Here is a 19609-nt window from a genome sequence, read left to right on the forward strand (position 1 = left end):
TATCATCCTCAATGGGGAAAAACTGAGAGCTTTCTCCCTGAGGTCAGGAACACGACAGGGATGTCCATTCTCACCGCTGTTGTTTAACATAGTGTTGGAAGTGCCAGCATCAGCAATCAGACAACAAAAGGCAATCAAAGGCATCAAAATTGGCAAAGATGAAGTCAAGCTTTCACTTTTTGCAGATGGCATGATATTATACATCGAAAACCCGACAGACTCCACCAAAAGTCTGTTAGAACTGATACATGAAGTCAGCAAAGTCGTAGGATACAAAATTAATGTACAGAAATCAGGTGCATTCTTATACACTAATAATGAAGCAACAGAAAGACAAATAAAGAAACATCCCATTCACAATTGCACCAAGAAGCATAAAATACCTAGGAATAAACCTAACCAAAGATGTAAAAGTATGCTGAAAACTACAGAAAGCTTATGATGGAAATTGAAGAGGACATAAAGAAATGGAAAAACCCAGAAGTTTAAAATGAGGTTTTGAAATTTTTATCTATTTAAGGAAAAAATACATAGTTGTTAAATCCCAACTTTATTGCATTGTGGTTAGAAAATAAAAGCTTAGTTATAAACCTCCTACTTTGGGGCTTTATCAACATTTTGCCTAAGTAAAATTAATTTTTGTAAATATTCCATGGGTATTTGGAACAAGAGTGGATGCCATGTTTTGGGAATGAAGTTTTATGCAGATATTTTAAATCACACTTGTTAACACTGCTAGTAAAATATTCCCTATGTTTTCTTATCTGTTACATGTCAAAATCTGAAAAAAATCAACTAAAGTACTCACTCTTAGAAAGAAAGAAAGAAAGAAAGAAAGAAAGAAAGAAAGAAAGAAAGAAGGAAAGAAAGGCAAAATACTTATTTTAATCCTGTAATTAATTTTTTTAACTACGCCTGTGAGGATCAGGTGCAAAGACTGGGATGCCAATACACAGAAACACAGTCTAGGTGTGTACACACACACACACACACACACACACACACACACACATTCTAGGAATCCCAGCAGTTGTAATAATAGACTCACAACATACTAAAGAATCAGAGTCAAAAGACAGTGTTAAGGCCAACTATGGCCAAACTACTCTTGGAAATATTTTAAATCACCAGTCACGTGCCTGACTTTATGTACAAAATGCCACAGATGAATTTATTGGTTTCTTCAATTATTTATTACTTAATGTTTCTCGACAGCCCTCCTAGGCCTTCCATTAATTCCTCAATTTCTTTCAAGAGAATGTCTATGAAACCCTCCCCACACAGCTGCCCAGAGACTATTACAATGTATTTCTCTTTTTTGCCAGTTGTGTAAACAAACTATAAAACTGTAAAGTCACTGCACCATCACACAATGATGATTTCATTATGTGTCATAAATGGGGAGCTGAATTTCATGAACTACTGTGTAAAAAAAAAAAAAAACAAACCTGGAAAGCTGAATTCCCTTAGATTAAATGTGTCCATGATGTGATTCCACTGAAGGATTATTAATAGGTAGAAGTTCTAGAAAGGCAGATTAGGATCTATTATATTAAAAAATTAGCATTCAATCTGTCCTGATAGAGAACTGGTGGTCTTCCAAAATCCATCACTTAGTGTAAAGCATAAGTTACATGGAGATACTGTGCAGCTGGGTTATTGTCTCACTAAGGAAGCTATACTCAGAGGAAGGCCAGACCAGAGAATTTTGAAGTTCATGGATCATTTTTAAGATTTACAACAGAAAACTCTAAGTGATAAAATAAATCAAAGACATTCATACAGCAAATATTTCAAGCACTTCTTGGCTGTCTACAGCCATGTACTACCCAAGGCACTAGATATGAAATGAAACAGTCCTTGTCCTAAATAATGAATAGTTCACCCTCTAACAGGGAAGAGAAATAAGCAAACTAATAATTACAAGTGCTGATGGTTTTTCACTAAAGGCAAAATAATACTCATAGATTGCTGAATCAAGATATTCACCTTGTTCACACAGCCTAACATTTCTAACAAACAAACCATGCAATGAAAGCTTTCCTCCTGGGGCTCCTGGGTGACTCAGTCATTTGAACATCCAACTCTTGATTTCAGTTCAGGTCATGATCTCAGAGTTTGTGAGATTGAGCCCTACATCGGGCTTTGTGCTGACAGCACAGATCTTGGATCCTGCTTGGGATTCTCTCTCTCTCCCTCTCTCTGCCCCTCTCTTGCTCATGCATGCTGTGTTTATTCTCTCCCTATCCTTAAGAGAAAGAGAAAGAGAAAGAAAGAAAGAAAGAAAGAAAGAAAGAAAGAAAAGAGAAAAGAAAGAAAAGAGAAAACAAAAGAAGAGAAAAGAAAAAAGAAAAGAAAAGTTTTCTTCCCTGTTCAACTGTTCTATGAATGGAATTTTCTTTTCTCTCAAAAAGCAAAATTTTTATCAGAAGTGTTTCAGGATTTTCCTCTAAAAAGTCAGGAAATTCCTGTGAGGTAGTAAACAACTTTGCATTCTACTGTCATTCCTAACAAAACTACACTGAAACAGGGCATAGAAGTCAAGGCCCTGGCCCTGAGAGAATCCACTGACTACTGGCAGCAGCGAATCCCTGTAGAGCTATGGGCAAAAGTCTGTTCCACACATACGCCGGGTAAAGCTTGAACAAGATCACAAGTCCATCATCTCTGCAGAGAAGATGAACCTTTTTCTCTGTGTTCAAAGAATCCTTGGAATAAAAATCTTTTTCTGTATGAAGCTTCATGGCTATTCATATAGCTTGGGATTCAAAAGAGTTTAGAAGTGGAAATACAACTTTGTGTACAACTCTGAATACAACTTTGAATCCTATTCCACTGGGTTATGAGGGCCACTGCTCAAAAGCTAGGAGGAGCTAAAAATCATGGACATCAGTAATATTATAAAGTGTGTGCTCAAGGGATGAGATATAGTCTGTCAGTCACTGTATGATATGCTTAAAACAGCAGGAAAAAACGTTATTCCAAAGAAGATCTGCTTCAGTTTTTTCAGTTGAATTGCTTTCAATTTCAAGAATCCCCGGAAGTCCAGCCACAGAGTTAGAACCCTTTCATATAAAGTGACAAGTGTCAGGAAAGAAACGCGTGGATTACAGGGTGATGACAAGAATACAAATATATACCATTTCAAAAGATAGATTCCACAGAGAATACTTCAAGGGTCTTTAAAGTTTCAAAACAAGAATAGGTTACAACTTTTTGAGAAGCTGAGAAAAGACACTTCAAGAAGGAGGTAAAGACAAAGTGAAAAGTGGACAGCACTCAAGAGGGTAGGATCTGGCATGGATAATTAAGAGCACATGTAAATGTCAAAGAGACACGCATGTTATGGATGAGAGAGCCTTGGAGGTGAGGCTGGAAAAGGGGGCTATTCTGTGGAAGGCCACACTGTGGGAAGATCAGTACATAATATGGTTAGCACAAAGAAACCACATGAGAGGTCAATCTCCCTAATCTGTGTAAGGAATTCTAACTTAACCACTTTTTTTAAAACATGAGCTAGCGAGGCACCTGGGTGGCTTCGTTGGTTAAGTGTCTGACTCTTGGTTTCAGCTCAGGTCATGACCTCATGGTTCATGAGTTCCAGTCCCGCATCGGGCTCTGCGCTGACAGTGTGGAGCCTGCTTGGGATTTCTCTCTCCCTCTCTCTCTGCCCCTCCCTGGCAAGTTCTCTCTTTCTCAAAAATAAATAAATAAATATTAAAAAATATCTTTTAAAACATGAGCTGGCACATAGTAGTAAAAACAGCCAATTTCACAAACATACTCTCTCTATATCATCAATAATGTTAGCTTGAAGACAATTCTATGGAACTTGACTTTGTACATTCTCATCTCACACACTGACATTAAAATGACATAAGTTAATCTTTGAGAACAGTTCTTTAAAATCACTTATAAACCTAATTATAATCCTCTCAACACTGTAATATACCCAATTCAGCCCTTTAACTTTTTCTATCTACCTTTACTCCTGGGCTGATTTCAAGCAGCATCAGGATTTAAATACTGTCTCTATGTTAAGAGCTCCCCAGTTTCCACCTCTAGCTCAGGCTTCCCTAAATTCCCAACATCCCCCTCCCTACCTGGCATCTCCTCCAGCCCCAAATCTAAAAGATACCCAAACGCCACATATCTACAAAAGAACTTGAACCCTCCGCCCCCAAATATACTCCTCCTGTTTCTACACTCCCAAGAATGGCTGCTGTATTCTTCCAGCTGCTCAGCCTAAAAACTTTGAAGTGACTTTGCCTCCCCTCCGTATCTCCTACATCCCCCAACCCATCCAAACCATCGAAAAAGTCCTGTCTGCTCTCCTTTCATAAAACACACAGGAAATATTTATGCATATAAAAACCTAACCACTTCTAACCATCTCCTTAGCTTCTGCCCTTACGATCCTTCAATGCACCCTTAGCAAGGAAGCCAGGACAGTCTCATCAAAATGTATCTTCTACAGAAAACCCTCCAATGCCATCTCACCCAGAATAAAAACCCACTCCCTGACCCTGACTTTCAAGCCTCACATGGTCTAGCCTCCCACAGCCTCTCTAACCTGGATATTCCACCCGCCTCCCTTCCATTCATTCATTCCACTCTGGCGACACTGGGCCCCATGCTGTTCCTCCCACACATAAGACATGTTCCCATCTTTGGAACCTTACATCCTCCACTCCTCATGCCCAGAGTGCTCTTCACTCAGATACACAGATCTGCTGTTCCACGGCAAGCCTCTGCATCAAGGTCACTTTTTCAGTAATAACTAGCCTGTGCACCCAAAGCCACCAGCACTGGGCACTCAAGATCCCCTCTAGCCTGCCATAGGATGTATCAGTCTGTAACATGCTACACTATTTATTACTTTTGTTGTTTACTGTTCCTCCCTACCCAAATGAAACTCCATGCAGGCAGCCACTTCTATCTGTTTTGCTCACTAATAGATGGAGGAACGAATCCTGGAACAAAATAATTTGTTTTATGTGAAACACACCAAATTTAAGTCTCTCACTCTTTAAGAGAAGAATTTAAGGACAGTGTGATTTCTATGAAGTCAAACAGTCAGTAAATGGCACAGTCCAAAATAAAACCGGGTCTCTCTCTTTTCCCCTGGGACGCACTGGTGGAGCATAAGAGAATACATATGAAAATCCATTTTTCAAACAAGTAAACAAACAAGCAAACGCACGTATAAACACAGTAACACAGGTATAGAAACACCCTGCATTAAAATATCAGCACTGCCCAGTAGTAGTAGTATACAAACAAAGTTCCGTTAACTCACCTCCACCCCAGCGTTTTTGGATGACATCTGTGTTACAGTTTCTTTGAATTTATTTGCCTTTGCAAGTTGAGCTTTAAGCTGTTCCGCTAATTCCTTCAGAGGGAAAGACAAGAACAATGAGTGTCATATATAGCTTTATTCCTCAGTGAAGAATACTTCAAATGTATATGCAGAAGGGAAAAGAACAGAGTGAACACTCATGCAGCAGTAAACCTAAATTCAGGGGACTGCTTTTTAATGAATTCATCTCAGTTACATATGTCTCAAATGCCCGTAGCATTCGTTTATGATTTGAGAGTAAACAATTACAAGGACATATATTCTAGGGGAGAGGCAGGGATATGGGGAAAACAACCTCAAGAATGACATTTTTATAATTCCTCGGATATTATCACCATCCAGTACTCAAAATTTCAATTACTGTAATAAGAAAGCCATAATAAGATTTAACATATTACCTTCTTTATTGTTAAGTAATTTTAATAAGAACTCTGAACGTATCTCATTTTTACTCTAAGAAGTTTATAGAAATGTATAGAAAGCAAGTGACATGTAAAGAAATAAACAAAGAGGAGCATATGAACAGGCAAAGAACAGTGTTCTCCACTGCAGTGGCTCCGTGACCAAAGGAACAATTCTTTCAACATAAATTAACCTCCTAACTTGGTGGCCTCTCTTTCACTAGTGTGAACTAATTCCTTTGTGCTTTCAAAACTCAAACTTTATTTTCCTGCTTTTATTTCCTGGCGGGTTGTCTCTCTTACCAAACTTCAGGGTTGAGCTGCAGTTCAGTGTTACCAAGGACCAGATTCAATGAGAAAGTGCAGCATGTGCAAGATATGCCTTTTATCAGACACACAAACTAATAAAAAAGAAGCATCTTGTTTGGCAACTTTTATGCTACCAAACAGGGTCATACTGGCAGTACAACAAAAGGGAAGCCTACTTAGGGATCACTTATATTTGGTATTGAGATCAGTACATAATATGACCAGGAGGAAATCTATTCTGTCACACCATGCAAAGCTGTCTGGATTTGCTATTCTGTCATGTATGATGTCACACGTATTAGTATTATCAGAAATGTGATACTAAAATACAGCAATAATAAATAGAGATAGGTGTAGCTCGCACCAAATCATCCATATTTTCTATTCAGTTCTCAGGTCAATCAGTCTTACACCATAACATTATTATGGAAATTAAATGAGTTAATCTATACAATGCATCAAACACTTACCAGGCACAAACGTACAACATTAAAATATGCCTACATGAAACAGCTATCTTTTTTTAGGAGCTCATTTGTTAGGTACCTAAGTAAAGGAATTTAAGAAAGCAGTACATGCTCTCAATAATATGTGACAAAACAAGGGAAAGAAGACAATGACATCTTTATTTCCCTCAAATATGCCATGCTAGAATTGCAAAGTAGAAATTTTAAAAAACATGTCATACCCTGGGATCTCAGACTTCAGAGATCTGACAGAAAAAGTAGACAATTTATTTAGAATTGGGCAGTACAGGATTTAAGAATGTTCAAGAATTTTGTTAAAAGAATCAATAAGCAGCAGCTGGCTACAGCCAACATTGTGAAGAAACTTCCAAAATTACTGGTAAGAAGTTAAACAGTAAACTCCTATTCTCCTAGAAACACCACAGAAGACATACCATATTTCCCATCATCTCTGCCTTGATAATCTTGGCTCCCAGTTTGTTCTTCTCATCAACACTCAAAATGTGGATGGAATCATCTTCAAGACTGCCTCTGTTTGAACAGGACAGATTAAGAGCATATGAAACAGAGGGACACTGCAACTTACAACATCAAGACTCAAATGTGATTTTAATTGACCTCAACAAAATATTCAGCATCAAGAGATCATGATTCTAAAACCTTAAAATATAAACAAAACAAAAAACAAAGGTTCAATATTCTACCAAAAATCACCAGTTTAAGGCTCTATGTCACAATACCACAATCAGGCAGTTATAATAACTGACCAAAGCCCCAGTAAGAATGAGATAAATACTATGTGAACTATTCTTTACTATCTAATACTCCCATACTCATTCTGAAAAGTAAACAAACAAGAGAAAATTAAAACACTACAATCAGGCCATAGTTCTACACAGCTGGGTGTGATAAATTACTGATAGTCTAAGAAACTAAACAGGAAATGGCATGCTTAACTGCAAAGAATGAAAACAATGAGCATGTGTTCTTTTTGCAACATAAATGCGAAATTACTGAATTAGACAACAAATACTAGTTTATGACTAAGGTCATGGGCCAAACCTAGACTCGCTGAAGACCAGAGAAATTTCCAGCCAAGGTTAGATTCCTGGCACATAAAAAGTTGTCCCAGCTTACTTCCCTAAGAAAGATCACTGCGGTACGGGGAAGGGATGTAGGCCGAGCCTGAAGGACTGACTCCTCAGTGAAGGAGACACAGCTAAGATTCCAAAACTCAAAGACAGACAGACAGAAGAAAGCTGCACAGTGAGAGAACAAAACTAAACAGTTCCCCTTGAGTATTTAGCAAGAAACTGCCCGTGGCCGGAGAAAGTCCCATCCCAAAGAGAAGAGGAGCGACATCCAGCATTTCTGGGAAAAGTGCCTGATCTTGCTAGCCAGACGAGGAAAGCTTCAACTCAGAAAGCACTGGGGAGAGCATTAAAGGTCTCGCGTCATTACTGGGAAATAATAAGCTCTAGACTAAATGTTGATCTACGCCCAATGAACCAATGTTAAAAGCAAAAGTCTACAGGAGCAAAGAGTTTCCAATCAACTTAACCATGTTCCCCCAGGGCAAACATCAAGAATTAGTTACAGGAATGCAAAAATATCCCATGCTCAACACAGTAAAATTCATAGCATCTAGTAACCAAAGATAGCAGACGTGCCAAGATGTAGAAAAATAAGACCTACAATTAGGAGAAATAGCTATCAATCAAAATAAACCCAGAACTGACTCAGATGTAAGGAAAAGCAGATAAGAACATTAAAAGTTATTATTGTAACTGCATTCCATATGTTTGAAACGTTACAAACAAGTAAGACAAAATAGATCAGAACTCAATTTCTACAGTTGAACACTGGTGTCTCAGATTAAAAAAAAAAAAAAAAAAAAAAAAAACACTAGATAGGATTCACAGGAGATTAAACTGCCAAGGAAAAAGTAGTGAATTTAAAATATTAGAAACTAGGGGGGCCTAGGTGGCTCAGTCAGTTGGGCGACTCTTGATCTCGACTCAGGTCACGATCTCGCAGTTGCTGAGTTCGGGACCCATGTCCCTGCGCTGTCAGCGCAGAGCCTGCTTGGGATTCTCTGTCTCTATCAAAAATAAACAAACAGGGGTGCCTGGGTGGCTCAGTCAGTTAAGCGTCCAATTTCGGCTCAGGTCATGATCTCACAGCTCGTGAGTTCGAGCCCCGCGTCGGGCTCTGTGCTGACAGCTCAGAGCCTGGAGCCTGCTTCGGATTCTGTGTCTCCCTCTCGCTCTGCCCCTAACCCACTTGCATTCTGTATCTGTTTCTCTCAAAAATAAATAAACATTAAAAAAAATTTTTTAATATAATAAATAAACATTAAAAACTATGCAAAATGAAACATACAGAAAAAAAAGAATTTTAAAAAATAAAAAGAGCATCAGAGAACTATGGGATAACCTTAAACCTGACTACTCATGCCATTGGAGTCCCCAAAAGAAATGGGAGACAGAAGAAACAAAGGCCAAATTTTCCAAACACCTGAAAAGCTGCTTAGAGAACTAAAAATTTCAGGGAATCCCAAGCACAAAACAACAACAACAACAACAACAACACTACATTAAAAAAAAAAACCCTATTCCCAGGGACATCATAATCAAATTGCTCAAAACTTGTGATAAAGAGAACAATGTTAAAGCAGCCACAGGGGGGATAAAAGAGAGACACACTTAGGCACACACAAAAAAAGTAGTGTGACAGCAGATTTCTCATCAAAAACAATCCAAGCAAGAAAAGAGCAGCAACATTTCCAAAGTACTTTAAATTATCAACCAAAAATTCTATACCAAGTGAAGGTATCTTTCAAAAACAAATTGAAATGAAAACTCTTTCAGACAGAGTTGAAAGAATGTTAAAGAAAAGCCTTCAGGCAGAAGGAAAATCATACCAGACTGTAGTATGGATTAACTCAAAGAATGATGCCTACAAGGGTAAATGAAGAATACTTTCTCTTATTACATAAGTCTCTGTAAAATAATTATTTAAACAAAAATAATAACAATATATGAGAGGTTTATGACAAAGATAAGTAAAATGTATGACAACAATAAAAGACTGGAGGGGATAAATGTAAATAAACTATTGTAAAGTTCTTATGCCATACAGGAATGGCATAATGAAGTTGGAGAGGTTAAAAATGTATACTATCAAATCTAAAAACAAACAAAAAACCCCACAAAATACCAAAAAAATTATAACGAGAAATGAAACAAAATCATAAAAATATGTAATCTAAAATAAAACACATAAAGGGGCATCTGGGTGGCTCAGTCAGTTAAGCTGCTGACTTCAGCTCATGTCATGATCTCGCAGTTTGTGAGTTCAAGCCCCCCACTGGGCTCTGTGCTGACAGCTCAGAGCCTGGAGCCTGCTAAGGATTCCGTTTCCCTCTCTTTCTGCCCCTCCCCCGTTCAGGCTGGGTCTCTGTCTCTGTCTCTGTCTCTGTCTCTCAAAAATAAACATTAAAAAACATTTTTTTTAATTAAAATAAGTCACATAAAGAGGAAAAAGGGAACAAAGAACACATAGGACAAGTAGAAAACAAAGAGCAAAATTAGACTTAAACCTTTATATCACATATATAAATAGTCCAAACATGTGAGTTAAAAGGCAAAATTGTCAGATAAAAGAGCAAAACTCAATGACAAAAAACATACCATAAAGACAAACACGTCAAATATAAAAGGGGGGAGGGGAAGATATATCATGTTTTACACTAGTCAAAAGAAAGGTAAAGTGACTTCTTTACTATCAAACAAATTAGATTACAGAGCAATAAATATTACCAGGGACAAAGAAAGCTGTTTCACTTCATATGAAAAAGAGGTCAATCCATCAAGAGTACAAAAGAATCCCTAATGTAAGAGAGCTTCAAAATACACAAAGCAAAAACTGACATAATTGCAAAGAGAAAGAGACTAATTTTACAATTACAGTTGCAGATTTTAAGACCCCACTCCCAGTACTTAATATATTCTTCAAGAATATGGAAGACTTGAATAACACTATCACTACCACGACCTAATGGAAATTCAGAGAATACCCTACCACGTAAGAGAATACACATTCTTTCCTGTGCATGCCAACATTTACCAAGATAGATCATATTCTGAGCCATAAAGCAAGTCTCAATAAATTTAAAGGGATTTAAGTCATACAAACTGTGTTCTCTAACCCCAGTGAAATTAAATTAGAAATCATCAACAAAGATCTCTGAGAAATCCTCAACTATGTGGAAACTAAATAGCATATCTGGGAATAACCCATGGTCAATAACAAAATCAAAGAGAAATTAAAAAGTACTGCAAACCGAATAAAAATACAAACATAACAGGGCGTCTGAGTGGCTCTGTTGGTTAAACGCCCGACTTCACCTCAGGTCATGATCTAATGGTTTATGAGCTAGAGCCCCCATATTGGCCTCTGTGCTGACAACTCGGAGCCTGAAGCCTGCTTTGGATTCTGTGTCTCCCTCCCTCTCTCTCTCTGCCCCTTCCCCCACTCACACTCTGTCTCTCAAAAATAAACATGTGTATATGTATATACATATACATATATACACACACATACATACATATACATAACAAATCAGAATTTATAGAATGCTAGTAAAGCATTACTTAGGGAGAAGTTATAGCTCTAAATGCTTATATTAGAAAAGAAAGATCTCAAATCAATGATCTCAAATCTATGTAAAATGATACAATCAATGGGTAAACCATTTGGCAGTTTCTTAAAATTTAAAGATATAATTACCACATGATCTAGCCATTCCTCTCCTAGGTATTTACCCAAGAGAAAAGGAAGCATACATCCACACAAAGTTCTGTACATGAATATTCCAAGAAGCATTATGTACAATAGCTAAAAACTGGAAACATTCTATATGTTCACCAACAGGTGAATGGAAAAATTGTTTTATCTACCAATGGAAAACTACCCACCCATCAATAAAAAGGAATGAATTACTGCAACAACATGGATAAAGCTCAAAATAATTATGCACAGTGAAAGCCAGACAAAAAAAGAGTACATAACATATGATCCCACTTACATAAAACTCCAGAAAATGCAAACTAGTCTATAATTAAAGAAAGCAGATGAGTGAAATCTAGGGGGTTTGTAAGGGTGTGGGGAGAGGTGGGAGAGAATTATAAAAGGGTACCAGAAAACCCTGGGGGATGATGGTTTTGTGAGAACATACATACTTCTAAACTTACCAGATTGTACATTTCTATCTATGTGCAGTTTATTACATGTCAATTATACTTCAATAGTTGTTTTTCAAAACCCTCAAAGAGGAGTGATTTTAAATACTTTCAAGCTAAAAACCCTGTCAGAATCTCACATATCAAGGATGTATCTATGATATTTCTAGTTTTCCTGAATTAGCACATTTCATCAGACTCTACTGAAATCAACTTGCATTTTCAACATACATTCTGAGTGGGTAACAGCAAAATATATAAACAGATCTTCAAATCAAAACTTGACCTAACAAGCAATTATTTCTAAATAGCAAATTCCCTTTTGGAAAAAAAAAAAAAAAAAAAAGCAAATCTTTCAGGAGACAGCATGTGAATTTTTTGAAAAAAAGACATTAATATCTGCAGAAATTCTGGAAGAACCATTTCTTCTCACAGAAAGAAAAAACACCCTGGTGCTCAGACTAAGAAACCTAAAATATTTTAGCACCATTAGAAATATTAGGTAAAGCACCATTAGAAAGGAAAATGTTTTTGTTCCTCTCAAACTCCTTCAGTCTACATTTTAAAAACCAATTAGGAAGAGCAGTAGGGACACTGCATTCATGTGAGCAGAACATCACTACCATTTACGTGCTGCTAGACGTGGAGGGATTGCTTGTCAGTTAGTTGGACTGTTTTGTATGGAAAATATTTTTCAGTAACTTTTTCCAAATTCAATTCTGAGGCACACATCATTTTTATTATAAATATGTCAACAGATTCATGCCTACAAATAGGGATAAAAATAAAGGTATAAACACCTAAAAACAGATTCAAATTCTAAGAGTTCTAAATGCAACCTTTTCATGAAGCACTAGAAGCTGTTTCTTTAAAATGCCAATGCAGGGGCACCTGGGTGGCTCAGTCGGTTAAGCATCTGACTGTGGCTCAGGTCATGATCTCAGTTTGTGGGTTCAAGCCACGCGTCGGGCTCTGTGCTGAGAGCTCAGATTCTGTGTCTCCCTCTCTCTCTGCCCCTCCCCCACTCACACTCTGTCTGTCTGTCTGTCTCTGTCTCTCTCTCTCCCTCCCTCAAAAATAAACATTAAAAAAATTTTTTTAATAAATAAATAAAGAGAATGCTAATCCTACTGTCGCATCATCATTGTAGAAATGAGAAATCCCTGTTAGTATTACAAGAAAAGGAGTTCTGGAGTCAGACTGACATGGGTTCAAATCCAGACTCTGTCCTTTACAAGCTCTATGAGACTGGGCAAGTATCTTAACCTCTCTCAGGCTATAAAACCAAAAAGATGATCAATACCTACCCTCACATTATCAGAATCAAATGTGACAATGTATAAAATTATAATAAATTCAGTAATAGAATAAAATTCTAAACACAACACATAGCCTGATGCTCAATAATGGTAACTTTTGCCACTGAGAGCCAATTACTGAGTCAAAGAGGAATGTTCCAACCAGTCCTCCGTTCACCACGTTCAAAATCCAACAGTGAAATCTTTTCAAGAAAGGAAAGAGGGGTGCCTGGCTGGCTCAGTTGGAGAGGAATGCAATTCTTGATTTCAGGGTCATGGGTTTGAGCCCCGAGTCAGGTATAGAGATGACTTAAACAAATAAACTTAAGGAAAATTGTTTAAAAGAATGCCCAGAAATGGTACACAGTAAGTAAGCAAATCCTTCCAAGGGGCCACAGAAATAGATGCCTCATCACTGAGCCACAGAAGCCAACTCAAGCTCCCCCTTTCCTCTACATTCACTCCTTTGGTTCATGACTTCTTGTCTCTCAACTAGAGCTTCCTCGCCAATATTTCATCCTCAAATCTGTTCCATTTCCCAAACTGGCCTACACAGTATGTTGGAATCTTTCTAAAATAGAAATCTGGGGGCACCTGGGTGGCTCAGTCTGTTAAGCATCCGACTTCAGCTCAGGTCATGATCTTACAGTTCGTGGGTTCAAACCCCGCGTCAGGCTCTGTGCTGACAGCTCAGAGCCTGGAGCCTGCTTCGGATTCTGTGTCTCCCCCTCCCTCTGCCCCTTCCCCATTCACGCTCTGTCTCTCAAAAATAAATAAATGTGAAAACATTTTTAATAAATAAATAAACAAAATACAAATCTGATCTATTTCAAATCCTGGAGATACTTGTTTCCAATCACCAGAGAATACTGTCCAACTCGGGAGCATGACTTCTGGAGCTGTTTACAAGGCATGTAAGGCATATTCGCTATAACTGCCTACCCATTTTCCTCCCATTCAACTACATTCCACAAGTTATTGAGAGGTGAATTTGTGCTATGCGCTTTACCAGGATTCAGAGACGCAAAGACCATAAAAAGAAATATGCCCTCTCCTCAGGGAGTTACTGCATCTGACACTCCAAAATTCTACTCTCAAATGCTCAACTAGACCACGCTGACTTGTCTCCAAGTTATCTCCATGTCAATTACCCCTTCCCACTAATGAGTTCATCCCTCAAGACCCTTTCTTTCCTGGATTCTGTTCCCCCAGTGAGATCTCAGAGGAGTTAATCATCCCTTGTTGTACACAGGAATTGTAATCATAAGGATCTATATTTAGACCTGCAACTAACTGTAAGTATCGTGGCGTTTATGTACGTATTTCTTCACATGCCTACATAACTGGCTCTTTGATACCGTGAGCTCCTTGAAAGCAGAAACTGTGTCATAACTGTTTTTATAGCACTAGACCTAAGAAGAAGGTGCTGAATTCAGTAAATGTAAGATGCACAGCAGAAAGAATCTGTCAAAGCCATCTAACTGAAGTTCCAAGGGACATGTCTGGTACAAAAATCACCTCCCCTCATCACTGCATTCCTGGTCATACCAGAACAGATACTTTTTCTTTTTTTTTCAAATCTGAATAAAAGAGAGTTTGTTTCTCAAACTTTCAACTTCCAAAGATCACTTAAAGAAAATATGACATGCACAGGGACCAGTAATTTTAACTGTTCATCAACATTTTGGTCAAAATAAAAAGCTAATATCACCTCATGCCAGTCAGAGTGGCTAAAATGAACAAATCAGGAGACTATAGATGCTGGAGAGGATGTGGAGAAACGGGAACCCTCTTGCTCTGTTGGTGGGAATGCAAACTGGTGCAGCCGCTCTGGAAAACAGTGTGGAGGTTCCTCAGAAAATTAAAAATAGACCTACCCTATTACCCAGCAATAGCACTGCTAGGAATTTACCAAAGGGATACAGGGGTGCTGACGCATAAGGGCACTTGTACCCCAATGTTTATAGCAGTACTATCAACAATAGCCAAATTATGGAAAGAGCCTAAATGTCCATCAACTGATGAATGGATAAAGAAATTGTGGTTTATATACACAATGGAATACTACATGGCAATGAGAAAGAATGAAATATGGCCTTTTGTAGCAACGTGGATGGAACTGCAGAGTATGATGCTAAGGGAAGTAAGTCAGGCAGAGAAAGATACCATATGTTCTCACTCATATGTGGATCCTGAGAAACTTTACAGAAGACCACAGGGGAGGGGAAGGAAAAAAAAAGTTAGAGACGGAGGGAGGCAAACCATAAGAGACTCTTAAAAATAGAATAAACTGAGGGTTGATGGGGAGTGGGAGGGAGGGGAGGGTGGGTGATGGGCATTGAGGAGGGCACCTGTTGGGATGAGCACTGGGTATTGTATGGAAACCAATTTGACAACAAATTTCATATTAAAAAAAAAAGCTAATAGCAGTTAAGTCATAACAATGAGAGGACATTTCAACTTTGTGAGCTGTGTGTGAATTAAATTGTTCTGTCACTTTTTCTCTTCTGAAGCCACCAAACTCACTGTGGTGCATACAAAGACTAAAAAGGAACACCAATATTGTGGGGATCCTATGTTGAAAAACACTGACCTGAGTTGTCAAGAATTTCTGTAATTTTCTCCTGTCACTCACAAATTACAGCCACACTCTCCTCTTCTTCAACACCCCAGTCCAAGACCAATCCTTCCACTTGTCTGAGTATATCAGATCCTACATTTATCCACAGTACTCTTGGGATTTTGCCCATAAATTATGCCATCTATCATCACTCTTCTAAAATTGACACTTCTCCCTTAATATATAAACATATTCAAGTGTCTGCAACTTAAAAGAAAAAAAAAGGGAAAGAGAAAGGAGGCACTTTACTTAACCCACGTTCCCCATGTACACTTTCCATCTCTACCACCTCATGACCCACAGTCATAACTTAGTCTATGAGATCTGGCTGATAAATCCTCTTTCACAATGATTTTTTTTAATTTTTTTAATCTTTATTTATCTTTGAGAGAGACAGACAGACAGAACGCAAGCAGGGGAGGGGCAGAGGGAGAGAGAGACACAGAATCCGAAGCAGTCTCCAGGCTCCAGGCTCTGAGCTGTCAGCGCGGAGCCCAATGCAGGTTTCAAACTCAAGAGCCATGAGATCATGACCTGAGCTAAAGTCTGACGCTTAACCAACTGAGCTACCCAGGCACCCCTACAATGATAATATTTTTTATTAAACTGCCAAAGACCTCTATTATTTCTATCCAAAGGCATATCTTTGTCATTTTACTTGACTCTTCCCACCACTTCTTAGTATGCAAGGTTGAAGATTCAATCAAGAGAGGACAGTGAAGGGGCACGTGGGTGGCTCAGGTGGTTAAGCATCTGACTCTTGATTTCAGCTCAGGTCAGTTGTGAGATTAAGCCCTGTGTGGGGCTCTAAGCTGAGCATGAAGCCTGCTTGGAATTCTCTTTCTCTCTCTCTCATTCTCCCTGTCACTCTCCCTCTCTCAAAATAAACATTAAAAAAGAGAGAGAGGACAATGAAGGTATGCTAAACTCCAACCAAAGCTCCCAAGTTTCAAGAAGATAACTGAAATCCCAAGAAAGCTTTAAAAGCAACAACCTTCACTGTCATAAAATTCATACTCGTACATCTTTTTTTTGGGGGGGGGGGTGTATTTTCTAACAGAAATTAAATTGTTTATTAGGAGACAAAAACTAGATAAGGATAAATTAGATGATATAACAAGAATTCTGAGCCTCTCTGATACTAATATTTTCAATATTAACATACACTTCAATTCACTTCATAGAATAACAGGTATCAAATAAAGACTAAAATGAGTTGCTGGGCACACAGTGAATACAGGACACATGATTTCATCTGGTTAACACCACAGCAAAGACACCCCTTGGCAGCAAATGCAAGGAATAGACTCTCCCTTACTTTCTCTTAACAATGACAATAATGAGCAAATGCCCTGAAAGAAACATCGCCATGACATCTGCAATCATCCTGTACGAAGGAAAAAGTACAAGCATTTCTCATTTTCCAGGATTACTGCTACATTTCAGAAGTCTTCTTCATAATTAATTTCTAAAAAACAAATCCCCTTTTCCCATTAAAATGTATTCTCTGTGCAGCACACACACACCCAACTCTGCCTAAAAACTTTTGAGGAAGAAGTAATTAAAAAACCTCCACCCCAATGACATTTCAGAAACCCTGAGTACACTGCAATTATTCTTTGCCTGCTGGCAGTGTTCATAGATCTCCTGCCCTTAATTACTCTCAATGCTTGTTCGCCAATTTTCTCCCTGTCCAAGGATCTCATGACTATACTCAAAACCTTCAGAACCTGTCATCCTTCTCTTGTCCTTCTGAGCTCCCACAGCAAACTCTGCCAAGAATTATACCCAAAGGCTAAGACAGTATATAAAATGGGTTAGTTCCTGATACTAACTTTATAAAATCTAAATTAAGGACAGCACACTAGTTTTTGTTCATATGGCATAATATTCTAGGTTTCAGAATCCAGAAAATACACAACTGATATATTTTTCAACAAAACAAAATTATCCACAAACGCATTTTATTTCTAGGAATAATAAGCTTAAAGTTCTTGGGCATATGGACACCTTCCTTCTAGAGGATGCTTTTCGCCTACTTGAGAAAAATGCAAGGCCTGAAAAGGACAAAGGAAAAGAATGAGAAATGTGATCACAGCAAGAATGAATGAAAAGTAAGGATGAAAAAGGAAAATGAAACAAGAAGAAAAAGGAAATCTACAAGTGATGTAAACACTATATATTACGTGAAAACTACAAAGAGTCTTTACAGAGAACTCAAAGAGTAGCCAAAACAGATGACTAGTTAACAAAAATAAAACAAACACTAACATTTATAAAGATAGCCAAACTTCACTCAGATTTAAAGAAATGCAAATCAAGCAAAGATTCTGTTTCTCAATGATGCATATGACAAAAGTTCAAGGCTAAAAAGTTCAATAATACTGACGGTAAGGAAGAGAAAAGTCATCCTAATATTTGGCTGGTAAGAGAGTAAACTGGCTAATATAACAAGATTTAGAAATATAATCCAACCGCTTGAATTTATTTTACAGCTATATTTAACCAATGTGCAAAGATACACATCGCTATTACTGCTGCACTTTTGTAAGGGCGACAAACTAGAAATCACCTAAAATCCACCAAGAGGGGACCCAGGAGAACTACTAGCTTATACCTCAGTTTTAATAGAATATTAAAGAGCCTTTAAAAAGTACATACATACGGGATGATGGGAAAACATCTTTAAGATATACTGATTGGGGAAAAAAAACACATCAAAGTTCAGAATGGTATATACATTGTGAAGCTATGTAACTTAGATAGGTAATTAAGTTTTTATATAATATTATCTCTACCAAAACGGTCACAAACCCAGAAAATGGCTAAGTGTTACATACAATTGTCAGATAAAAAACATGACACCCAGTCAAATTTGAATTTCAGGTAAACAAAAATTTTTTGGGGTCAGTCTGTCCGCATACTGCAAGGGACTTACTATTTTTATTTGCTCAACCTGGCAACTCTCTCAACACACCACTGTGTGAGCTACACCCTCAACGCCTCAGTTTCTGCATGCGGAAAATACAGGACAGACGATTATTTCTTCTAGTTGTACAATTATTTCTACGATTTTTTTCCCCTACTTCTAAAACTTATTCATTCTAGGGGCGGCTGGGTGGCTCAGTTGGCTGAGCGTCCGACTTCGGCTCAGATCATGATCTCGCAGTTTGTGGGTTCAAGCCCCACATCGGGCTCTGTGCTGATGGCTCAGAGCCTGTAGCCTGCTTCGGATTCTGTGTCTCCCTCTCTCCCTGCCCCTTCCCCACTCATGCTCTGTCTCTCTCTGTCTCTCAAAAATGAATAAACGTTTAAAAAAAAAAAACTTATTCATTCTAAAGCTCCCTAGAATTCTAGCATTTTATAAAGAATTCAGCATATACCCATAATGTTCAAACTAACAGCTTCCCACAATACTTCAGTGAACCTCTTCAGTCCCTGGAAACAGACATTCCTCAACATGCTTCCTGGTCTCTGACTTTACACCACCCACACGGGCTCAGGAATCTTTTCTTTCACATATATGTAGATGATTTCTAGATTGTTCTTTCCTTCTCCAGTCAATCATGGAATTCATGGAAAGCTTCAAACCATCTGCAACACCAAAATGACACAGCTAACAAAAATACTGCCTTCATGGGGTGCCTGGGTGGCTCAGCTGGTTAAGCATCCGACTCTTGATTTTGGCTCAGGTCATGTTCTCACAGTTTGTGAGTTTGAGCACCTCATCAGGCTCTGTGCTGACAGCCTGCTTGAGATTCTCTCTCCCTCTCTCTGCCCCACCCCCAACCCCTGCCGCTCGTGTGTGCTCACTTGCTCTCTCTCAGAAAAAATAAACATTTAAAATATATACATGTACGTGTGTGTGTGTGTGTGTGCACGTGTATTGCCTTCAGACCAAAAAAATACAGC

The 19609-nt window shown here is 38.2% G+C and overlaps 1 protein-coding gene across 1 annotated transcript in view; it reads right to left on the reverse strand.

Moving 5' to 3' along the window:
- The window catches only part of CWF19L2 (CWF19 like cell cycle control factor 2), a 149966-nt gene that overhangs the window by 75190 nt on the left and 55167 nt on the right, over window positions 1–19609 (reverse strand). The window contains exons 9-10 of the mRNA XM_043579225.1: window positions 6971–7067; window positions 5300–5392 (exon numbers count right to left, since the gene is read on the reverse strand). Of these exons, the coding sequence (XP_043435160.1) occupies window positions 5300–5392; window positions 6971–7067 (190 nt within the window). The remainder of the gene's footprint in view (window positions 1–5299; window positions 5393–6970; window positions 7068–19609) is intronic.

Source organism: Prionailurus bengalensis, chromosome D1 (assembly GCF_016509475.1).
Source record: "Prionailurus bengalensis isolate Pbe53 chromosome D1, Fcat_Pben_1.1_paternal_pri, whole genome shotgun sequence".
Classification (NCBI taxonomy): Eukaryota; Metazoa; Chordata; class Mammalia; order Carnivora; family Felidae; genus Prionailurus; species Prionailurus bengalensis.